This window comes from Schistocerca nitens, chromosome 7 (assembly GCF_023898315.1).
Source record: "Schistocerca nitens isolate TAMUIC-IGC-003100 chromosome 7, iqSchNite1.1, whole genome shotgun sequence".
Lineage (NCBI taxonomy): Eukaryota > Metazoa > Arthropoda > Insecta > Orthoptera > Acrididae > Schistocerca > Schistocerca nitens.
The window spans coordinates 387,308,070-387,334,109 of record NC_064620.1 but is presented as its reverse complement, the minus strand read 5'-3'; the positions used below and the strand labels follow the sequence as shown (position 1 = coordinate 387,334,109).

The window sequence follows — 26,040 nt, the reverse complement described above, 5'->3', positions numbered from 1 at the left end:
TTCTGCTTCTTCTCTTGGGAAGGAAGAGAAGGGCAGACATCAGCCAGGGCGGGCACAGAATTACACCTGTCAATCTTGGCGTCCACCGGCCGCAGATTGCGCTGTTGATGTGGAGACATAGATCGCCTTTCAGGGGGGGGGGGGGGGGAAGAGGAGTCCCGGGAGGGTGGGGAGCTCTAGTACTGGTGACCGCCGAAGGAGGGGAGCACTTCTCCGGTGGGGGAGGGGAAGCAGCATCCGAAGGGGTGGGGAGGGGGAGGGGGATTGGGAGAGGGAGGAGGAGGCTGAAGGCATGGGGCGAATGGGGTGGGGCTGGGAAGAGGAGGGGGTAAGAGGGGGAATGGACATAACAGAAGCAAAAGTGGAAGATATATGTACACGGGATGGAGCGGGTCGTACTTTTGATGAGCCTCAGTGTAGGTGAGCCAATCTAAGGTTTTGTACTCTTCAATCCTTTCTTTCACATACACCGGGCATACAGGCAAGCATGGAGAATGCTGTCCATGACAATTTACACACACTGGTGGGGGAGCACAAGCACTCCTCTCATGGAAGGGGCGCCCACAGTCACCGCAGAGGGGATCAGTGTTGCAGCGGGAAGACGTGTCAAAACCATAAGCATTTAAAGCATCTCATCAGTGGTGGAATATAAGGTTTTATATCACACCGATACACCATTACCTTGACCTACTCTGGGACTACATCCCCCTCGAAGGCCAGGATAAAGGTGCCTGTAGTGGTGCGATTGTTTGGAGGGCCTCACTGCACACGACGGATAAAATGAACCCCTTCCCGCTAATGGTTAGCACGGAGCTCGTCGTCAGTTTGGAGAATAAGATCTCAGTGGAAAATAATGCCCTGTACTGAGTTCAAAGATTGGTGGGGCGTGACGGAGACTGGGACATCACCAAGATGGTCACAAGCACTCAGGGCATCAGATTGGCAGCAGAAATTGTCTTTATGAGCTAAACACCAGACCGCATTTTACTCATTGATTTCACTTCACCATACTTATCTTCAATTGTCTCCATGAAAAACAAAGGCTTGGTTGTGGCAAAACTTTCGCCATCTGTCCTGGTAGAAACCAGGTACTGAGGTAAAGGTTTCAACCCAAGCCGGCGAGCCTGACCCTCCTCACAGGGGGTGGCCATGGCCAGGGAGGGGAAGGCTGAAAAGAATCGGAAGAAGGAGTGTCACTTCTGCTACCACTCTTAGAGACGGCCACAGAATGGCCAGGATTGTGAAGCTTTTGTTGCTTCATGCACAAGGACTCTGCCCTAGTACCATCCACTCTGATAAGCCCTGTGGTCACACCAGCCACAGCAAGGCAGCCATTGCCAGGAGTTCTGGTGCCCCAAAGTGATGAGCATTGACTCCTGGTCATACACAAGGAGTTAACAGCTAAGGTACTAACAGTGTGCTCCCTGTGATTTCAGGGGCCTCAGCCAAGTGGGTACTTAACAGCCCCACCACACAGACTGGCTACTGTGCTGGTAACCTAGCAGGAGGGGGGGGGGGGGCAGGGTGCAAAGGGAAAGGGGAGGGGAGGGGGAGAGGAACCTGCACCATGGAAGCTAGGTAGGGAGTTCATCCCCAATGGCTCAAACTGAACGGAAAATTTTGGGAATGGAGCTCAAACCCCAAGGGGACAAAAAACTCTGAAAAGGAGATGGTAATGGCAAACTAAACAATAGTACAGACCGAAACAGAGCCAGGAGGATAGCCAGGCCGACATAAAGAAGTCCACTAAGAGGGAAAAGAGGGGGCAGGGACAAAGGAGTAAGGATAGAGAGGGAGAGGATAGGGATGGTAATGCAGCCTGGAAAGGAAAGGAGACTGCAATAGCTCGGGGCCCCTTTTGCACCACACATGTACCAACAAAAGGAGTTAACAGCTAAGGGATATAGATTTCAGGAAGCATGTAGAAGGTAGATGTGTGGGGCAGTGGTAGGGGTGAGAAGAGAGATAGAATGGACAGGTTCTGGAATGGGCATAATGATTTGAGGGGGGAGGGGGGGGGGGGGCTGGAGATCATGATGAATTTCTGTGGAAGGGTTTAAGTGGACAAATCTGACAACTGACAGAGTCCCTCTGTCAGGTAATCCATTAGGTTTAAAATCACTGTGGCGAAGCCTTTGTTGGCAGGTAGGATTACAAGGTCAGAATCAGTTCTTAGGAGATGGATTGCGTTTGTTTCTGTGGATGTAATGTTGGATTCCAAGTCAAGAATTTGGGGAGTGAGACAAGGTTTGAGGTTAAGAAACCACACTCAACCCAAAACCAATACTGAATCCTGCTTGACTCAGTTCAATCCTCCATCCAACCATAATTCACACTCCATTGCCCCCTCACCAACCGTTACTAACATTCCACAATTTTAAGCCTCAAATCTTGCCTCACCATCATTCCTGAAAGTACTCAATTAGGAAACAAACCCCACATCTGCAGAAAGAACTGCAAACCACCACGTAAAAAGTAATCCTGATCTGATAATCCTACCTGCCAACAAATGCTCCACTACTGTGGTTTTGAACTGCAGGGATTACATGGTGAAGGAACTCTGTCAGCTGTCAGATTCGCCCACCTACAAACTCTGTCACAATGAACACAGTCCATAAATTCAGCAGGATTTCCAGTCACTCCTGAAATCATTAGGCCTATCCCACAACCTCTTCCCTAAATCTCTCTCTCTCTCTCCTTATCCCTATAACTCCCCACACAGATACCTTCTACATGGTTCCTGAAGTCCATAAAACTAACCACACAAGACAGTCCATTGTGGAAAGTAACTGTACCCCCAATGAGACAATCTCTGCTCTCATGGACCAACACTTTCAGCCTGTTACATGTTGTTGTTGTGGTCTTCAGTCCTGAGACTTGTTTGATGCAGCTCTCCATGCTACTCTATCCTGTGCAAGCTTCTTCATCTCCCGGTACCTACTGCAACCTACATCCTTCTGGATCTGCTTAGTGTATTGATCTCTTGGTCTCCCTCTACGATTTTTACCCTCCACGCTGCCCTCCAATGCTAAATTTGTGATCCCTTGATGCCTCAAAACATGTCCTACCAACCGATCCCTTCTTCTAGTCAAGTTGTGCAAAAAACTTCTCTTCTCCCCAAACCTATTCAATACCTCCTCATTAGTTACGTGATCTACCCACCTTATCTTCAGCATTCTTCTGTAGCACAACATTTCGAAAGCTTCTATTCTCTTCTTGTCCAAACTGGTTATCGTCCATGTTTCACTTCCATACATGGCTACACTCCATACAAATACTTTCAGAAACGACTTCCTGACACTTAAATCTATACTCAATGTTAACAAATTTCTCTTCTTCAGAAACGATTTCCTTGCCATTGCCATTCTACATTTTATATCCTCTCTACTTCGACCACCATCAGTTATTTTACTCCCTAAATAGTAAAACTCCTTTACTACTTTAAGTGTCTCATTTCCTAATCTAATCCCCTCAGCATCACCCGATTTAATTTGACTATATTCCATTATCCTCGTTTTGCTTTTGTTGATGTTCATCTTATATCCTCCTTTCAAGACACTGTCCATTCCGTTCAACTGATCTTCCAAGTCCTTTGCTGTCTCTGACAGAATTACAATGTCATTGGCGAACCTCAAAGTTTTTACTTCTTCTCCATGAATTTTAATACCTACTACGAATTTTTCTTTTGTTTCCTTTACTGCTTGTTCAATATACAGATTGAATAACATCGGGGAGAGGCTACAACCCTGTCTCACTCCTTTCCCAACCACTGCTTCCCTTTCATGCCCCTCGACTCTTATAACTGCCATCTGGTTTCTGTACAAATTGTAAATAGCCTTTTGCTCCCTGTATTTTACCCCTGCCACCTTCAGAATTTGAAAGAGAGTATTCCAGTTAACGTTGTCAAAAGCTTTCTCTAAGTCTACAAATGCTAGAAACGTAGGTTTGCCTTTTCTTAATCTTTCTTCTAAGATAAGTCGTAAGGTTAGTATTGCCTCACGTGTTCCAACATTTCTACGGAATCCAAAAATATCTTCCCCGAGATCGCCTTCTACTAGTTTTTCCATTCTTCTGTAAAGAATTCGCATTAGTATTTTGCAGCTGTGACTTATTAAACTGATAGTTCGGTAATTTTCACATCGGTCAGTACCTGCTTTCTTTGGGATTGGAATTATTATATTCTTCTTGAAGTCTGTGGGTATTTCGCCTGTCTCATATATCTTGCTCACCAGATGGTAGAGTTTTGTCATGACTGGCTCTCCCAAGGCCATCAGTAGTTCTAATGGAATGTTGTCTACTCCCGGGGCCTTGTTTCGACTCAGGTCTTTCAGTGCTCTGTCAAACTCTTCACGCAGTATCTTATCTCCCATTTCATCTTCAGCTACATCCTCTTCCATTTCCATAATATTGTCCTCAAGTACATTGCCCTTGTATAAACCCTCTATATACTCCTTCCACCTTTCTGCCTTCCCTTCTTTGCTCAGAACTGGGTTTCCATCTGAGCTTTTGATATTCATACAAGTGGTTCTCTTCTCTCCAAAGGTCTCTTTAATTTTCCTGTAGGCAGTATCTATCTTACCCCTAGTGAGACAAGCCTCTACATCCTTACATTTGTCCTCTAGCCATCCCTGCTTAGCCATTTTGCACTTCCTGTCAATCTCATTTTTGAGACGTTTGTATTCCTTTTTGCCTGCTTCATTTACTGCAGTTTTATATTATCTCCTTTCATCAATTAAATTCAATATTTCTTCTGTTACTCAAGGATTTCTATTAGCCCTCACCTTTTTACCTACTTGATCCTCTGCTGCCTTTATTACTTCATCCCTCAGAGCTACCCATTCTTCTTCTACTGTATTTCTTTCCCCCATTCCTGTTAGTTGTTCCCTTATGCTCTCCCTGAAACTCTCTACAACCTATGGTGCTTTCAGTTTATCCAGGTCCCAACTCCTTAAATTCTCACCTTTTTTCAGTTTCTTCAGTTTCAATCTGCAGTTCATAACCAATAGATTGTGGTCAGAATACACATCTGCCCCTGGAAATGTCTTACAATTTAAAACCTGATTCCTAAATCTCTGTCTTACCATTATATAATCTTTCTGATACCTTTTAGTATCTCCAGGATTCTTCCAGGTATACAACCTTCTTTTATGATTCTTGAACCAAGTGTTAGCTATGATTAAGTTATGCTCTGTGCAAAATTCTACAAGGCGGCTTCCTCTTTCATTTCTTCCCCCCAATCCATATTCACCTACTATGTTTCCTTCTCTCCCTTTTCCTACTGACGAATTCCGGTCACCCATGACTATTAAATTTTCATCTCCCTTTACTACCCGAATAATTTCTTTTATCTCGTCATACATTTCATCAATTTCTTCATCATCTGCAGAGCTAGTTGGCGTATAAACTTGTACTACTGTAGTAGGCATGGGCTTTGTGTCTATCTTGGCCACAATAATGCGTTCACTATGCTGTTTGTAGTAGCTAACCCGCACTCCTATTTTTTTTATTCATTATTAAACCTACTTCTGCATTACCCCTATTTGATTTTGTATTTTTAACCCTGTAATCACCTGACAAAAAGTCTTGTTCCTCCTGCCACCAAACTTCACTAATTCCCACTATATCTAACTTTAACCTATCCATTTCCCTTTTTAAATTTTCTAACCTACCTGCCCGATTAAGGGATCTGACATTCCACGCTCCGATCCGTAGAACGCCAGTTTTCTTTCTCCTGATAACGACGTCCTCTTGAGTAGTCCCCGCCCGGAGATCCGAATGGGGGACTATTTTACCTCCGGAATATTTTACCCAAGAGGACGCCATCATCATTTAATCATACAGTAAAGCTGCATGTCCGCGGGAAAAACTACGGCTGTAGTTTCCCTTTGCTTTCAGCCGTTCGCAGTACCAGCACAGCAAGGCCGTTTTGGTTAATGTTACAAGGCCAGATCAGTCAATCATCCTGACTGTTGCCCCTGCAACTACTGAAAAGCTGCCCCTCTTCAGGAACCACATGTTTGTCTGGCCTCTAAACAGATACCCCTCCGTTGTGGTTGCACCTATGGTACGGCCATCTGTATCGCTGAGGCACGCAAGCCTCCCCACCAATGGCAAGGTCCACGGTTCATGGGTCAACCCTGTACCCTCCTATATAAAGGACATCAACCATTTCCTCCACTAAATCTCTACTGTTCCACATCTGCCCCTGGAAATGTCTTACAATTTAAAACCTGATTCCTAAATCTCTGTCTTACCATTATATAATCTTTCTGATACCTTTTAGTATCTCCAGGATTCTTCCAGGTATACAACCTTCTTTTATGATTCTTGAACCAAGTGTTAGCTATGATTAAGTTATGCTCTGTGCAAAATTCTACAAGGCGGCTTCCTCTTTCATTTCTTCCCCCCAATCCATATTCACCTACTATGTTTCCTTCTCTCCCTTTTCCTACTGACGAATTCCGGTCACCCATGACTATTAAATTTTCATCTCCCTTTACTACCCGAATAATTTCTTTTATCTCGTCATACATTTCATCAATTTCTTCATCATCTGCAGAGCTAGTTGGCATATAAACTTGTACTACTGTAGTAGGCATGGGCTTTGTGTCTATCTTGGCCACAATAATGCGTTCACTATGCTGTTTGTAGTAGCTAACCCGCACTCCTATTTTTTTTATTCATTATTAAACCTACTTCTGCATTACCCCTATTTGATTTTGTATTTTTAACCCTGTAATCACCTGACAAAAAGTCTTGTTCCTCCTGCCACCAAACTTCACTAATTCCCACTATATCTAACTTTAACCTATCCATTTCCCTTTTTAAATTTTCTAACCTACCTGCCCGATTAAGGGATCTGACATTCCACGCTCCGATCCGTAGAACGCCAGTTTTCTTTCTCCTGATAACGACGTCCTCTTGAGTAGTCCCCGCCCGGAGATCCGAATGGGGGACTATTTTACCTCCGGAATATTTTACCCAAGAGGACGCCATCATCATTTAATCATACAGTAAAGCTGCATGTCCGCGGGAAAAACTACGGCTGTAGTTTCCCTTTGCTTTCAGCCGTTCGCAGTACCAGCACAGCAAGGCCGTTTTGGTTAATGTTACAAGGCCAGATCAGTCAATCATCCTGACTGTTGCCCCTGCAACTACTGAAAAGCTGCCCCTCTTCAGGAACCACATGTTTGTCTGGCCACTCAACAGATACCCCTCCGTTGTGGTTGCACCTATGGTACGGCCATCGGTATCGCTGAGGCACGCAAGCCTCCCCACCAACGGCAAGGTCCACGGTTCATGGGTCAACCCTGTACCCTCCTATATAAAGGACATCAACCATTTCCTCCACTAAATCTCTACTGTTCCACATCTGCCCCTGGAAATGTCTTACAATTTAAAACCTGATTCCTAAATCTCTGTCTTACCATTATATAATCTTTCTGATACCTTTTAGTATCTCCAGGATTCTTCCAGGTATACAACCTTCTTTTATGATTCTTGAACCAAGTGTTAGCTATGATTAAGTTATGCTCTGTGCAAAATTCTACAAGGCGGCTTCCTCTTTCATTTCTTCCCCCCAATCCATATTCACCTACTATGTTTCCTTCTCTCCCTTTTCCTACTGACGAATTCCGGTCACCCATGACTATTAAATTTTCATCTCCCTTTACTACCCGAATAATTTCTTTTATCTCGTCATACATTTCATCAATTTCTTCATCATCTGCAGAGCTAGTTGGCATATAAACTTGTACTACTCTCCAAAGGTCTCTTTAATTTTCCTGTAGGCAGTATCTATCTTACCCCTAGTGAGACAAGCCTCTACATCCTTACATTTGTCCTCTAGCCATCCCTGCTTAGCCATTTTGCACTTCCTGTCAATCTCATTTTTGAGACGTTTGTATTCCTTTTTGCCTGCTTCATTTACTGCAGTTTTATATTTTCTCCTTTCATCAATTAAATTCAATATTTCTTCTGTTACCCAAGGATTTCTATTAGCCCTCACCTTTTTACCTACTTGATCCTCTGCTGCCTTTATTACTTCATCCCTCAGAGCTACCCATTCTTCTTCTACTGTATTTCTTTCCCCCATTCCTGTTAGTTGTTCCCTTATGCTCTCCCTGAAACTCTCTACAACCTATGGTGCTTTCAGTTTATCCAGGTCCCAACTCCTTAAATTCCCACCTTTTTTCAGTTTCTTCAGTTTCAATCTGCAGTTCATAACCAATAGATTGTGGTCAGAATCCACATCTGCCCCTGGAAATGTCTTACAATTTAAAACCTGATTCCTAAATCTCTGTCTTACCATTATATAATCTTTCTGATACCTTTTAGTATCTCCAGGATTCTTCCAGGTATACAACCTTCTTTTATGATTCTTGAACCAAGTGTTAGCTATGATTAAGTTATGCTCTGTGCAAAATTCTACAAGGCGGCTTCCTCTTTCATTTCTTCCCCCCAATCCATATTCACCTACTATGTTTCCTTCTCTCCCTTTTCCTACTGACGAATTCCGGTCACCCATGACTATTAAATTTTCATCTCCCTTTACTACCCGAATAATTTCTTTTATCTCGTCATACATTTCATCAATTTCTTCATCATCTGCAGAGCTAGTTGGCATATAAACTTGTACTACTGTAGTAGGCATGGGCTTTGTGTCTATCTTGGCCACAATAATGCGTTCACTATGCTGTTTGTAGTAGCTAACCCGCACTCCTATTTTTTTTATTCATTATTAAACCTACTTCTGCATTACCCCTATTTGATTTTGTATTTTTAACCCTGTAATCACCTGACAAAAAGTCTTGTTCCTCCTGCCACCAAACTTCACTAATTCCCACTATATCTAACTTTAACCTATCCATTTCCCTTTTTAAATTTTCTAACCTACCTGCCCGATTAAGGGATCTGACATTCCACGCTCCGATCCGTAGAACGCCAGTTTTCTTTCTCCTGATAACGACGTCCTCTTGAGTAGTCCCCGCCCGGAGATCCGAATGGGGGACTATTTTACCTCCGGAATATTTTACCCAAGAGGACGCCATCATCATTTAATCATACAGTAAAGCTGCATGTCCGCGGGAAAAACTACGGCTGTAGTTTCCCTTTGCTTTCAGCCGTTCGCAGTACCAGCACAGCAAGGCCGTTTTGGTTAATGTTACAAGGCCAGATCAGTCAATCATCCTGACTGTTGCCCCTGCAACTACTGAAAAGCTGCCCCTCTTCAGGAACCACATGTTTGTCTGACCTCTCAACAGATACCCCTCCGTTGTGGTTGCACCTATGGTACGGCCATCTGTATCGCTGAGGCACGCAAGCCTCCCCACCAACGGCAAGGTCCACGGTTCATGGGTCAACCCTGTACCCTCCTATATAAAGGACATCAACCATTTCCTCCACTAAATCTCTACTGTTCCACATCTGCCCCTGGAAATGTGTTACAATTTAAAACCTGATTCCTAAATCTCTGTCTTACCATTATATAATCTTTCTGATACCTTTTAGTATCTCCAGGATTCTTCCAGGTATACAACCTTCTTTTATGATTCTTGAACCAAGTGTTAGCTATGATTAAGTTATGCTCTGTGCAAAATTCTACAAGGCGGCTTCCTCTTTCATTTCTTCCCCCCAATCCATATTCACCTACTATGTTTCCTTCTCTCCCTTTTCCTACTGACGAATTCCGGTCACCCATGACTATTAAATTTTCATCTCCCTTTACTACCCGAATAATTTCTTTTATCTCGTCATACATTTCATCAATTTCTTCATCATCTGCAGAGCTAGTTGGCATATAAACTTGTACTACTCTCCAAAGGTCTCTTTAATTTTCCTGTAGGCAGTATCTATCTTACCCCTAGTGAGACAAGCCTCTACATCCTTACATTTGTCCTCTAGCCATCCCTGCTTAGCCATTTTGCACTTCCTGTCAATCTCATTTTTGAGACGTTTGTATTCCTTTTTGCCTGCTTCATTTACTGCAGTTTTATATTTTCTCCTTTCATCAATTAAATTCAATATTTCTTCTGTTACCCAAGGATTTCTATTAGCCCTCACCTTTTTACCTACTTGATCCTCTGCTGCCTTTATTACTTCATCCCTCAGAGCTACCCATTCTTCTTCTACTGTATTTCTTTCCCCCATTCCTGTTAGTTGTTCCCTTATGCTCTCCCTGAAACTCTCTACAACCTATGGTGCTTTCAGTTTATCCAGGTCCCAACTCCTTAAATTCCCACCTTTTTTCAGTTTCTTCAGTTTCAATCTGCAGTTCATAACCAATAGATTGTGGTCAGAATCCACATCTGCCCCTGGAAATGTCTTACAATTTAAAACCTGATTCCTAAATCTCTGTCTTACCATTATATAATCTTTCTGATACCTTTTAGTATCTCCAGGATTCTTCCAGGTATACAACCTTCTTTTATGATTCTTGAACCAAGTGTTAGCTATGATTAAGTTATGCTCTGTGCAAAATTCTACAAGGCGGCTTCCTCTTTCATTTCTTCCCCCCAATCCATATTCACCTACTATGTTTCCTTCTCTCCCTTTTCCTACTGACGAATTCCGGTCACCCATGACTATTAAATTTTCATCTCCCTTTACTACCCGAATAATTTCTTTTATCTCGTCATACATTTCATCAATTTCTTCATCATCTGCAGAGCTAGTTGGCATATAAACTTGTACTACTCTCCAAAGGTCTCTTTAATTTTCCTGTAGGCAGTATCTATCTTACCCCTAGTGAGACAAGCCTCTACATCCTTACATTTGTCCTCTAGCCATCCCTGCTTAGCCATTTTGCACTTCCTGTCAATCTCATTTTTGAGACGTTTGTATTCCTTTTTGCCTGCTTCATTTACTGCAGTTTTATATTTTCTCCTTTCATCAATTAAATTCAATATTTCTTCTGTTACCCAAGGATTTCTATTAGCCCTCACCTTTTTACCTACTTGATCCTCTGCTGCCTTTATTACTTCATCCCTCAGAGCTACCCATTCTTCTTCTACTGTATTTCTTTCCCCCATTCCTGTTAGTTGTTCCCTTATGCTCTCCCTGAAACTCTCTACAACCTATGGTGCTTTCAGTTTATCCAGGTCCCAACTCCTTAAATTCCCACCTTTTTTCAGTTTCTTCAGTTTCAATCTGCAGTTCATAACCAATAGATTGTGGTCAGAATCCACATCTGCCCCTGGAAATGTCTTACAATTTAAAACCTGATTCCTAAATCTCTGTCTTACCATTATATAATCTTTCTGATACCTTTTAGTATCTCCAGGATTCTTCCAGGTATACAACCTTCTTTTATGATTCTTGAACCAAGTGTTAGCTATGATTAAGTTATGCTCTGTGCAAAATTCTACAAGGCGGCTTCCTCTTTCATTTCTTCCCCCCAATCCATATTCACCTACTATGTTTCCTTCTCTCCCTTTTCCTACTGACGAATTCCGGTCACCCATGACTATTAAATTTTCATCTCCCTTTACTACCCGAATAATTTCTTTTATCTCGTCATACATTTCATCAATTTCTTCATCATCTGCAGAGCTAGTTGGCATATAAACTTGTACTACTGTAGTAGGCATGGGCTTTGTGTCTATCTTGGCCACAATAATGCGTTCACTATGCTGTTTGTAGTAGCTAACCCGCACTCCTATTTTTTTTATTCATTATTAAACCTACTTCTGCATTACCCCTATTTGATTTTGTATTTTTAACCCTGTAATCACCTGACAAAAAGTCTTGTTCCTCCTGCCACCAAACTTCACTAATTCCCACTATATCTAACTTTAACCTATCCATTTCCCTTTTTAAATTTTCTAACCTACCTGCCCGATTAAGGGATCTGACATTCCACGCTCCGATCCGTAGAACGCCAGTTTTCTTTCTCCTGATAACGACGTCCTCTTGAGTAGTCCCCGCCCGGAGATCCGAATGGGGGACTATTTTACCTCCGGAATATTTTACCCAAGAGGACGCCATCATCATTTAATCATACAGTAAAGCTGCATGTCCGCGGGAAAAACTACGGCTGTAGTTTCCCTTTGCTTTCAGCCGTTCGCAGTACCAGCACAGCAAGGCCGTTTTGGTTAATGTTACAAGGCCAGATCAGTCAATCATCCTGACTGTTGCCCCTGCAACTACTGAAAAGCTGCCCCTCTTCAGGAACCACATGTTTGTCTGACCTCTCAACAGATACCCCTCCGTTGTGGTTGCACCTATGGTACGGCCATCTGTATCGCTGAGGCACGCAAGCCTCCCCACCAACGGCAAGGTCCACGGTTCATGGGTCAACCCTGTACCCTCCTATATAAAGGACATCAACCATTTCCTCCACTAAATCTCTACTGTTCCACATCTGCCCCTGGAAATGTGTTACAATTTAAAACCTGATTCCTAAATCTCTGTCTTACCATTATATAATCTTTCTGATACCTTTTAGTATCTCCAGGATTCTTCCAGGTATACAACCTTCTTTTATGATTCTTGAACCAAGTGTTAGCTATGATTAAGTTATGCTCTGTGCAAAATTCTACAAGGCGGCTTCCTCTTTCATTTCTTCCCCCCAATCCATATTCACCTACTATGTTTCCTTCTCTCCCTTTTCCTACTGACGAATTCCGGTCACCCATGACTATTAAATTTTCATCTCCCTTTACTACCCGAATAATTTCTTTTATCTCGTCATACATTTCATCAATTTCTTCATCATCTGCAGAGCTAGTTGGCATATAAACTTGTACTACTCTCCAAAGGTCTCTTTAATTTTCCTGTAGGCAGTATCTATCTTACCCCTAGTGAGACAAGCCTCTACATCCTTACATTTGTCCTCTAGCCATCCCTGCTTAGCCATTTTGCACTTCCTGTCAATCTCATTTTTGAGACGTTTGTATTCCTTTTTGCCTGCTTCATTTACTGCAGTTTTATATTTTCTCCTTTCATCAATTAAATTCAATATTTCTTCTGTTACCCAAGGATTTCTATTAGCCCTCACCTTTTTACCTACTTGATCCTCTGCTGCCTTTATTACTTCATCCCTCAGAGCTACCCATTCTTCTTCTACTGTATTTCTTTCCCCCATTCCTGTTAGTTGTTCCCTTATGCTCTCCCTGAAACTCTCTACAACCTATGGTGCTTTCAGTTTACCCAGGTCCCAACTCCTTAAATTCCCACCTTTTTTCAGTTTCTTCAGTTTCAATCTGCAGTTCATAACCAATAGATTGTGGTCAGAATCCACATCTGCCCCTGGAAATGTCTTACAATTTAAAACCTGATTCCTAAATCTCTGTCTTACCATTATATAATCTTTCTGATACCTTTTAGTATCTCCAGGATTCTTCCAGGTATACAACCTTCTTTTATGATTCTTGAACCAAGTGTTAGCTATGATTAAGTTATGCTCTGTGCAAAATTCTACAAGGCGGCTTCCTCTTTCATTTCTTCCCCCCAATCCATATTCACCTACTATGTTTCCTTCTCTCCCTTTTCCTACTGACGAATTCCGGTCACCCATGACTATTAAATTTTCATCTCCCTTTACTACCCGAATAATTTCTTTTATCTCGTCATACATTTCATCAATTTCTTCATCATCTGCAGAGCTAGTTGGCATATAAACTTGTACTACTCTCCAAAGGTCTCTTTAATTTTCCTGTAGGCAGTATCTATCTTACCCCTAGTGAGACAAGCCTCTACATCCTTACATTTGTCCTCTAGCCATCCCTGCTTAGCCATTTTGCACTTCCTGTCAATCTCATTTTTGAGACGTTTGTATTCCTTTTTGCCTGCTTCATTTACTGCAGTTTTATATTTTCTCCTTTCATCAATTAAATTCAATATTTCTTCTGTTACCCAAGGATTTCTATTAGCCCTCACCTTTTTACCTACTTGATCCTCTGCTGCCTTTATTACTTCATCCCTCAGAGCTACCCATTCTTCTTCTACTGTATTTCTTTCCCCCATTCCTGTTAGTTGTTCCCTTATGCTCTCCCTGAAACTCTCTACAACCTATGGTGCTTTCAGTTTACCCAGGTCCCAACTCCTTAAATTCCCACCTTTTTTCAGTTTCTTCAGTTTCAATCTGCAGTTCATAACCAATAGATTGTGGTCAGAATCCACATCTGCCCCTGGAAATGTCTTACAATTTAAAACCTGATTCCTAAATCTCTGTCTTACCATTATATAATCTTTCTGATACCTTTTAGTATCTCCAGGATTCTTCCAGGTATACAACCTTCTTTTATGATTCTTGAACCAAGTGTTAGCTATGATTAAGTTATGCTCTGTGCAAAATTCTACAAGGCGGCTTCCTCTTTCATTTCTTCCCCCCAATCCATATTCACCTACTATGTTTCCTTCTCTCCCTTTTCCTACTGACGAATTCCGGTCACCCATGACTATTAAATTTTCATCTCCCTTTACTACCCGAATAATTTCTTTTATCTCGTCATACATTTCATCAATTTCTTCATCATCTGCAGAGCTAGTTGGCATATAAACTTGTACTACTGTAGTAGGCATGGGCTTTGTGTCTATCTTGGCCACAATAATGCGTTCACTATGCTGTTTGTAGTAGCTAACCCGCACTCCTATTTTTTTTATTCATTATTAAACCTACTTCTGCATTACCCCTATTTGATTTTGTATTTTTAACCCTGTAATCACCTGACAAAAAGTCTTGTTCCTCCTGCCACCAAACTTCACTAATTCCCACTATATCTAACTTTAACCTATCCATTTCCCTTTTTAAATTTTCTAACCTACCTGCCCGATTAAGGGATCTGACATTCCACGCTCCGATCCGTAGAACGCCAGTTTTCTTTCTCCTGATAACGACGTCCTCTTGAGTAGTCCCCGCCCGGAGATCCGAATGGGGGACTATTTTACCTCCGGAATATTTTACCCAAGAGGACGCCATCATCATTTAATCATACAGTAAAGCTGCATGTCCGCGGGAAAAACTACGGCTGTAGTTTCCCTTTGCTTTCAGCCGTTCGCAGTACCAGCACAGCAAGGCCGTTTTGGTTAATGTTACAAGGCCAGATCAGTCAATCATCCTGACTGTTGCCCCTGCAACTACTGAAAAGCTGCCCCTCTTCAGGAACCACATGTTTGTCTGGCCTCTCAACAGATACCCCTCCGTTGTGGTTGCACCTATGGTACGGCCATCTGTATCGCTGAGGCACGCAAGCCTCCCCACCAACGGCAAGGTCCACGGTTCATGGGTCAACCCTGTACCCTCCTATATAAAGGACATCAACCATTTCCTCCACTAAATCTCTACTGTTCCACATCTGCCCCTGGAAATGTCTTACAATTTAAAACCTGATTCCTAAATCTCTGTCTTACCATTATATAATCTTTCTGATACCTTTTAGTATCTCCAGGATTCTTCCAGGTATACAACCTTCTTTTATGATTCTTGAACCAAGTGTTAGCTATGATTAAGTTATGCTCTGTGCAAAATTCTACAAGGCGGCTTCCTCTTTCATTTCTTCCCCCCAATCCATATTCACCTACTATGTTTCCTTCTCTCCCTTTTCCTACTGACGAATTCCGGTCACCCATGACTATTAAATTTTCATCTCCCTTTACTACCCGAATAATTTCTTTTATCTCGTCATACATTTCATCAATTTCTTCATCATCTGCAGAGCTAGTTGGCATATAAACTTGTACTACTGTAGTAGGCATAGGCTTTGTGTCTATCTTGGCCACAATAATGCGTTCACTATGCTGTTTGTAGTAGCTAACCCGCACTCCTATTTTTTTTATTCATTATTAAACCTACTTCTGCATTACCCCTATTTGATTTTGTATTTTTAACCCTGTAATCACCTGACAAAAAGTCTTGTTCCTCCTGCCACCAAACTTCACTAATTCCCACTATATCTAACTTTAACCTATCCATTTCCCTTTTTAAATTTTCTAACCTACCTGCCCGATTAAGGGATCTGACATTCCACGCTCCGATCCGTAGAACGCCAGTTTTCTTTCTCCTGATAACGACGTCCTCTTGAGTAGTCCCCGCCCGGAGATCCGAATGGGGGACTATTTTACCTCCGGAATATTTTACCCAAGAGGACGCCATCATCATTTAATCATACAGTAAAGCTGCATGTCCGCAGGAAAAATTACGGCTGTAGTTTCCCCTTGCTTTCAGCCGTTCGCAGTACCAGCACAGCAAGGCCGTTTTGGTTAATGTTACAAGGCCAGATCAGTCAATCATCCTGACTGTTGCCCCTGCAACTACTGAAAAGCTGCCCCTCTTCAGGAACCACATGTTTGTCTGGCCTCTAAACAGATACCCCTCCGTTGTGGTTGCACCTATGGTACGGCCATCTGTATCGCTGAGGCACGCAAGCCTCCCCACCAACGGCAAGGTCCACGGTTCATGGGTCAACCCTGTACCCTCCTATATAAAGGACATCAACCATTTCCTCCACTAAATCTCTACAGTTCCTGCTCCTTTATCACATGGTTCCCTCTCCATCACTGTTGATGCCATCTCCCTCTACACTAACATTCCCAATGCCCATCATCTAGCTACTATTGAACACCACCTTTCCCAATGCCTTACTGACCCCAAACCACGATCTTCTTCCTGCTGGCCATGAAAAACTATATTCTCACCCTCAATATCTTCTCCTTTGAAGGCATCACCTGTATTTAAACATATCCGTGGAACAGCAATGGGTAACCACATGGAATCATTCAATCCAATGTATTCATGGGCCATGTAGAGGAATCCTTCCCAACCACCAGAATCCTACAACCATGACCTGGTTCATATTCACTGATGATCTCTCTGTTCTCTGGAATGAGGATGTGGACACCTTTTCCATACTCCTCTAGAACCACTACACCTTCTCACCCATTCGTTTTGCTCCACTTTGTTCTCTGCACCCCAAAAGCCACATTTCTCATTGTTGACCTCCACCTCAAGCATGGCTTTATCAGTGCCTCTGTCCATATCAGACCTACCAACTGCTGGCAAGACCTCCATTTTGACAGCTGCCACTCATTCCACATCAAGAAGTTCCTCAAACATAGCCTAGCCTACTGTGGTCATAGCATCATGATGACCAGCAGTTGCTCTCCAAATACACCAAGAGTCTCACTGATGAGGCCTACACAGATCGAAATTACCCTGCCAACCTAGTACAGAAACCGATCTCCCATGCCTTGTCTCTCCAGTCATCTACCACTTTTCAAATACCCATTGTCGGGCCACAAAGGTAAATGAGTGGCAAAGCTATTTTTTGCATCACTAAGAAAAACTAACACACTGAGTTCATTTTATGTTGTTGATATTTCCTGCTATCATATTGTACTAGAGCAAAGTGGGATTATCCTACTTGTTCTTATACCTCTCCTGAAGCCAATATTATTTTTTTCTTTTGTGGTTTCTTTTCATTAGTAATGCATGTATTATTAGGGTCTAAATTTGTGGTTTCAGTATTTCTTCTCAGTAAATACCTCTTTCATTAACTCCTTTTCATTTTCCTTTATCTTTTAGTTTTCAATACCCCCCCCCCCCCCCCCCCCACTCCCCTCATATGTCACTTAGCTTTCGGGTATTATTGACTCTTGCACGCGATCCAGTAAGCCCTCCAACCCAGCAATTTTGGTGACTTTTCCATAACTGCCCCTATTTCCTAAACCTCGTCAGTCATTTTATCCTTGTTCTATTCCCTTCAATCTTTATTCCAGAAGAAGGTGTGATTGGCTCTGAAATCTTGCACATTTTTATATCTTTTATTTGTGTTTTCTACTGCTGCCATTTGGTGAGTAGATCTTTTTATCTTTCTTTGTTTTCAGATGCAGTGAAAAATACATTGTAATTTCTGAACTAGTATATATGTTGAATGCTATAACATTTACATATACTTGGAGTGCAAGTGTCAAAGTTTGCAAATTTAGGAGTTATAAGAGATTAGCATGTATATATATTTACATTGATGTAATTAAATAGCTTACCATGTCAACATTTTTGAGGATAGCCCAAGTGAGAAGAACTTTTCCAATCTCAACAGATTTATGTGTCAGTTCTTGTTTTTGCAATGCATTGAAAGCTTCTTCAGGTTTCATGTGAACTAATTCCAACTGAGGATACTGTGAGCGTTTAAAAAAATAGAAATCTCTCACGTAAGATGATGGGTTATGGATCTGATCTGCAAAAGATTTTTCCATAATCGTGTAACACGTACATGCATTATACAAACAAAAATAATTAAAACATTGCAGTTTAATTCACTTAATTATCACAGTAGAACAGAACAAAGGTAATGATTAAAAAGTAATTAGTTTTACCTCAATAATTTGAAATTAATGTTACCTTAGTGAATGCCAGTTTCATGCTAAATTTATTACATACAATATTTCTACATAGCTAATTAGCTGCCATCACAAAAGATAATTCATCTCTGCTATTTCTCTGTCATCTGACAGTGAGGTCGATACCCTGCAATGTCCATTATCAATGACTCCTCCTCTGGCCAGTAAGAGGTCCCAACGGGCCATCACATGAAATGTGAACTATCAAGAGATTTTCAATAATATGAGCGTCATTCAATAATTAAAGAGACAAATTTATTTATATGAAGCTTATTTAAAACATCCATTAGACAAACAGTCCCACTAATTAATGATCATCATCGTTTGATTTGGATTGCACAGATACAACAGGTATTGCCTTTTGGAACTCCTAGTGCACTAATAATTTTCCAACTTTTTTTGGAGCATCTGATTCAAAACATTCCGAACATAGTCAATTACTTGGATGATATATTAGTAAGTGGCACTACAACAGGACAATAATTTGCAAACTTACATTTCCTGCTTCAGACACTTCAGCAAAATGGAGTAAAATGCAATCTACAAAAGTGTGAATTCTTTCAAGAGCAAGTGAAGTACTTAGGACACACACTGAGTTATAAAGAATTTCAATGAAGTCATCACGATGTGAAAGCAACAGAAAAAATCCAAGTGACTGCAAACTTAACAACCTTTAGTAATTTATTGAAAAAATAAATTATTACGCAAAATTTATAATACATACAGCACAGATCATCAGATGCCTAAACAATCTATGCAAGAACAGTGCAATGTCACACACCTTTTTACAATTTAAAACATTACGAGGTGCATTCAAGTTCTAAGGCCTCCGATTTTTTTTCTCCGGACTGGAAAGAGATAGAAACATGCGCATTGTTTTAAAATGAGGCCGCGTTCAGAGATGGCAGCACCGTACAGCAGATGGAATTTTACCGCCAGCGGCGAGAATGAGAACTGTTTTAAATACTTAAAATGGCGACGTTTTCCTTACTTGAACAGCGTGCAATCATTCGTTTTCTGAATTTGTGTGGTGTGAAACAAATTGAAATTCATTGACAGTTGAAGGAGACATGTGGTGATGGAGTTATGGATGTGTCGAAAGTGCGTTCGTGGGTGCGACAGTTTAATGAAGGTAGAACATCGTGTGACAACAAACCGAAACAACCTCGGGCTCGCACAAGCTGGTCTGACGACATGATCGAGAAAGTGGAGAGAATTGTTTTGGGGGATCGCCGAATGACTGTTGAACAGCTCGCCTCCAGAGTTGGCATTTCTGTGGGTTCTGTGCACACAATCCTGCATGACAACCTGAAAATGTGAAAAGTGTCATCCAGGTGGGTGCCACGAATGCTGACGGATGACCACATGGCTGCCCGTGTGGCATGTTGCCAAGCAATGTTGATGCGCAACGACAGCATGAATGGGACTTTCTTTTCATTGGTTGTGACAATGGATGAGACGTGGATGCCATTTTTCAATACAGAAACAAAGCGCCAGTCAGCTCAATGGAAGCACACAGATTCACCGCCACCAAAAAAATTTCCGGTAACCGCCAGTGCAGAAAAAATGATGGTGTCCATGTTCTGGGACAGCGAGGGCGTAATCCTTACCCATTGCGTTCCAAAGGGCACTACGGTAACATGTGCATCCTACGAAAATGTTTTGAGGAACAAATTCCTTCCTGCACTGCAACAAAAACGTCCGGGAAGGGCTGCGTGTGTGCTGTTTCACCAAGACAACGCACCCGCACATCGAGCTAACGTTACGCAACAGTTTCTTCGTGATAACAACTTTGAAGTGATTCCTCATGCTCCCTACTCACCTGACCTGGCTCCTAGTGACTTTTGGCTTTTTCCAACAATGAAAGACGCACTCCGTGGCCGCACATTTACCAGCCGTGCTGCTATTGCCTCAGCGATTTTCCAGTGGTCAAAACAGACTCCTAAAGAAGCCTACGCCGCTGCCATGGAATCATGGCATCACCGTTGTGAAAAATGTGTATGTCTGCAGGGCGATTACTTCGAGAAGAACACCAGTTTCATCGATTTCTGGTGAGTAGTTAATTAGAAAAATAATCGGAGGCCTTAGAACTTGAATGCACCTCGTATCTAAAGTCTGCTCCTTGTGTAGCAACCTGTGACTCATCAGCTGCCTTATCCCAGCCACTGGCATGTCCCAACGTGGCATCAAGGCCCTTCTTTCTCACAAAAGCTATGGGTGTGAACAAAACATTGCACATATGTCTAAAATGCTCATTTCAGCCCCGATCAAAGACTCAAAAATTGAAAAAGAAGCACTGGCTATCATATTTGGCATCCAAAAATTCCACATATTTTTTTATGGTACAAAGTTTTACCTCATAACAGACTATCTTCTTCTTTTGCCTTTATCCCCTACCAACATGGGGTCTACATGGTTATTATCAGATTTGGTGCCGATAATGTTAGAGGGTGGCTGGATGCCCTTTATATGGCTATCCCTTTATCCCTCGGGATTGAATTTGTGTACTCCAACTGTCTGTGAGTACTGTTATCCACGTGAAAATGTGCAAACATTTTTCTAAATGTTTGCAAAGAGTGTAACTGGGGCAGGATGTGGGTACCAGCCCAGTATTCATCTAATCGAATGTGGAAAACTGCCTAGAAACCACATCCAGGCTTGCCGGCACATTGGGCTTCCTTGTTGATCTGCCGGGCGGATTTGATCTAGGACAGGCATGCCTGCCCAAATCCCACAAGCAGCATGTAAACACATGCAATTATCTGGGTGGGTATTTCATGAATGACTGTAAGCCATTAATTTCCTTTTTCAGCCTTACGATCTGCCTTCCAGAAAAAACTGCATGATACCTACACTGCTCTGCTAGCTTCCTTGACAATTACAATTACTCAATTCACTATCAGCAGACAGCACAACCTGCTACACACTAATGCCGATGCCCCATCCCGACTACCTATGAGACTATTTCTGATATTTTGGACTGAGGAAACCACTGTGCTTTCAAATAGATAACACCTTACAAGACTGTTTACAAGCGTTTCCTGACACTGCATCCATATTTGTGTATGGTAAATCTGACCACTGAGGCATGAAGGCACTCATCAGGCAGTACACCTACTGTGCTGAACCATGCAGGTCATCAAGAGGACAGTCCACTACAGCAAGGCCTATGGGTCAACCCAGTCAGCAGCCCTGTAATGGTCTACATCTGGACAATATTGCAGCAGCCATGGGAACATATCCACATGGTCTATGTAGGGCTCTACCTCAAAGAGATGTGGTTCTTTATCAGAGACTCATTTTCCAAGTTCCTTATTTATTTATTTATTTATACGTCAAGTTCTGTAGGACCAAATTGAGGAGCAAATCTTCAAGGTCATGGAATGTGTCAGTACATGAAATTACAACATAAAAGTAATAACAGATAATAAATGTTTATGAACCTGAAAAAAGTAAGTCCATAATTTTAAGTAAACGCTATCAGCAATACAATAAGAATCACCTTAATTTTTCAAGGAACTCCTCGACAGAATAGAAAGAGTGATCCATGAGGAAACTCTTCAGTTTAGATTTGAAAGCACGTGGATTACTGCTAAGTTTTTTGAATTCAAGTGGCAGCTTATTGAAAACGGATGCAGTAGTATACTGCACACCTTTTTGCACAAGAGTTAAGGAAGTCCGATCCAAATGCAGGTTTGATTTCTGACGAGTATTAACTGAATGAAAGCTGCCTATTCTTGGGAATAAACTAATACTGAGTGAAAGCTGCTTCTTCTTGGGAATAAACTAATATTGGTAACAAGAAACGACAATAAGAAATATACATATTGAGAGGCCAATGTCAAAATACCCAGACTCGTGAACAGAGGTTGACAAGAGGTTGGTGAACTCACACCACTTATTGCCCGAACTGCCCGTTTCTGAGCCAAAAATATCCTTGTAGAATGGGAAGAGTTTCCCCAAAATATAATACCATACAACATAAGCGAATGAAAATAAGCAAAGTAGACTAATTTTTGTGTCAGACAATCACTCACTTCTGATACCGTTCGAATACTAAAAATGGTAGTATTAAGTCTTTGAAGAAGATCCTGAATGTGGGCTTTCCACGACAGCTTACTATCTATCTGAACACCTAGAAATTTGAACCGTTCAGTTTCACTAATCATATGCCCGTTGCGTGTAATTAAAACGTCAGGTTTTGTTGAATTGTGTGTTAGAAACTGTAAAAACTGAGTCTTACTGTGATTTAATACTAGAGGGCATATCATTTATATAAATAAGGTACAGGAATGGCCCAACACTGATCCCTCCTGCCCCCCTCCCCCCTCACCTGACAGTACCCCACTCAGGTCCCACATCACAGTTGTTATCAACATTGTGAATAATGACCTTTTGCTACCTGTTGCTAAAGTAAGAGGTGAACCAATTGTGAGCTACTCCCTGTATTCCGTAATGGTCCAACTTCTGGAGCAATATTTTGTGATCAACACAATCAAATGCCTTAGTTAAATCAAAAAATACGCCAAGCGTTTGGGGCTTTTTGTTTAGCCCATCCAGTACCTCACAGAGAAAAGAGAATATAGCATTTTCAGTTGTTGGATGATTTCTAAAGTCGAACTGTACATTTGATAACAAATCGTATGATATAAAATGATCAATTGTCCTTTTCAATAAAACACTGATGGCATAGAAATAGGTCTAAAATTATCTACATTATCCCTTTCTCCCTTTTTATAAAGCGGCTTTACTACTGAGTACTTTAATCGCTCAGGAAACTGACCATTCCTGAAGGAAAAATTACAAACATGGCTAAATACAGGGCTAAGATGTGCAGCACAGTACTTTAATATTCTGCTAGACACTCCATCATAACCATGAGAGTCCTTAGTCTTAAGTGATTTAATTATTGACTCAATCTCCCTCTTGTCTGTATCACAGAGGAGTATTTCAGACATCAATCTTGGAAAGGCATTTGCCAAGAAAGTTACATGATTTCCTGCAGAAACTAAATTTTCATTTAATTCACCAGCAGTGCTCAGAAAATGATTGTTAAATACTGTACATATATCTGATTTATCAGTAACAGAAATATTTTTACTGCGAACTGACTTTATATCGTCGACCTTGTGCTGCTGACCAGACACTTCCTTCACAACTGACCATATTGTTTTAATTTTATCCTGTGAATTAGCTATTCTATTTGCATACCACATACTTTTTGCCTTCATAATAAGATTTTTAAGCACCTTACAATACTGTTTGTAATGGGCTACTGTAGCTTGACTGTGACTACTTCTAACATTTTGATATAATTCCCACTTTGTTCTACATGATATCCTTATCCCACTAGTCAGCCACCCCGGGCTGCCCATTACTGCTAGTACCCTGTTTAGAATGTTTATGTAGTCTGAATGTCAAATACAACAGCATGGGAGACAATAAGTGCCTTACAGAAAAAAAGAACATTAGAGGGGACACTGAAACAATCATTTCGGACAATGGCACTCAATTTCCACCCAGCATGCTTCTGCTCTCGGAATGGCATAACACAGCTGACAATGGTGCCATTCCACATGGCCTTCAATAGTGAAGTCAAGTGGTTTGTCCATGCTTTTAAGGAAGATGCTGACAGCCATACCCAAGACTGAGGTTCTGAGCCAGTTTCTGGCCTTCTACAGGACCAGTCTGGTAAAGGAGCTCACTACAGTGGAGTTGCTGCATGGTTCGACACCGACCATCTGGAGCCTTCTGAGGCCTACAACATACCCCTGCCAGCTCAACTGTCACCCCCATTACTTGCTGGACACAGAAGTTTGGACTTGCACCTTCTGGAGGGTCCTAGATTGACTATCAGGTGCGAAAAGAGCTGCCCGTTGATGACAGATGTTCACAGAGGACACCAATGGCGCCATGCTGGTATGACACATCACCCAACTGCACTAATACTTACTGGCTTGCGCCTCAAGATGAGCCCCATCACCTCTGTAGCTAGTTCAATACAGCTTCATATGGCTGACAGACAAACATTCCGTGTTCAATGTCCCCAGAGTTGGTCCCTCATGGAATGGGACTTCAGCATGGATTTGGAGATTACAATATCAGCTCCAGATAACTCTCGCATCAGCACCATGCCCCCGTAGCAAGCAGAGGACATCAAATGTCAAGATGGTCAGTGATCTTTTAGCTGGCTTGCACAACTGCATCTCCACTCTACCATTAGGGTGACCATACTACCTCTTTGCAACCATTAAAGGGGTGTAGGGATGTTATTTCTTGTCTATCAATTGACAATGAGGGTGATACCCTGAGATACCCAATTTCAACGTCTCCTCTGACGGCTGGTATGAGGCATCAATGGGCTATCACATAGGCCTGACTGCTGATGACAAGCCACAGCCACTGCAACAGGCTTCTAATTCTGCTAAGCTAAAGTCTCTACCTCACTTATACCATACTTACTACTTATTGGATTTCAACTAGACTACGTTTTGGATTGCTGGTCCATAGATTATTGATGGTTTTGCTTGACATGCACTATCTACGTTATTGTTTTGGCATGTACTACAATTTACAACAAATCAGTGCAAACTGGAATTGTGACCTATCAAGTAGTTACAGTGTATCAATATTTTCTCTATGATAAAGTGTATGTTGTAGCATAGCAGGCGAAGTAAGCAGTTTAAGAGAAACAAATATTTAATTGTGATGGGGACAGGAACTTGGGAAAAAAAAAAAAAAACAGTAGGAGATCTTGGATAGGGTGGAAGAAATGAAAGGGGAAGGCACTTTGTAGAATTTTGCATAGCCTTACTTTCACTGTTCAGGGGGCAAACTTCATAGCAGACAGCTTTCAGAACAAATACTATTTTGCACTGACATGCTAGCACAAAGGAGTACTTGTGACAAATGAGTCACCGAACAAATTATTTGCCAAGTGTACTGCAACAGACTCACATGACATGAGTACTCAGCAGAGACACGAAAGTCACTTGTATAAAATGGGCTTTATCAGGTTACAGTCCAGAGCAAAAGAGAAGATTTTAAAATGTGGTGTTACACAAGAATGCTGGAGAAGGATAGATGGATAACTAATGAGGAGTTACTGCAAGAGGGAGAAGAGTTCTTTAGCCCTGATGACAAAAAGTAGGGACAGACTGATTGATTGCATACATCCTGATGTGTCAAGTGTGTGTGCATAGAATGGACAATTGTGGAAAGAAGCATCAAACCAGTCTTCCAAATGAACACCTCCACAACAATACAACATCAACAAAAGTAATAGAACTTGAAAGACAGATATTCAAATAAGATACAGAATTCACTTCTTTGACATTGAGGAATTCAACACATATAAGTGTCTGAAAATTAGTTTGTGAAAAATTAGTAACAACTGATTGCATCTATATTAATATACCAATAATGATGTCCAAGGATTTTACAAACAAATAAGCATACTAAAACGAAATAGACAAAAAATTTGTACTTCAATGCCTGAAATACAGTATTTTATGGACTAGAAGACACTTTTTTCTTTAAAACTCTTCCTCCAAAATTCAGGCACGTCTTATACTTTAAATTAATGTAAAATGTCCAGTGTTTGATTTAAAATCCCCACCAGTCTTAAAAATGGCCATATATTCAAGGCCACAGGAAATCTACCTCTGTCTGGCAACACTGGATTTAACTGGCAGCAGCAGT

At 41.6% G+C, this 26,040-nt stretch overlaps 1 protein-coding gene across 1 annotated transcript in view; it reads right to left on the bottom strand.

The window, feature by feature from the left end:
- Positions 1-26,040, bottom strand: part of LOC126194994 (protein unc-80 homolog) — a 1,036,886-nt gene that overhangs the window by 297,771 nt on the left and 713,075 nt on the right. The window contains exon 44 of the mRNA XM_049933411.1: positions 17,983-18,176. Within this exon, the coding sequence (XP_049789368.1) occupies positions 17,983-18,176 (194 nt within the window). The remainder of the gene's footprint in view (positions 1-17,982; positions 18,177-26,040) is intronic.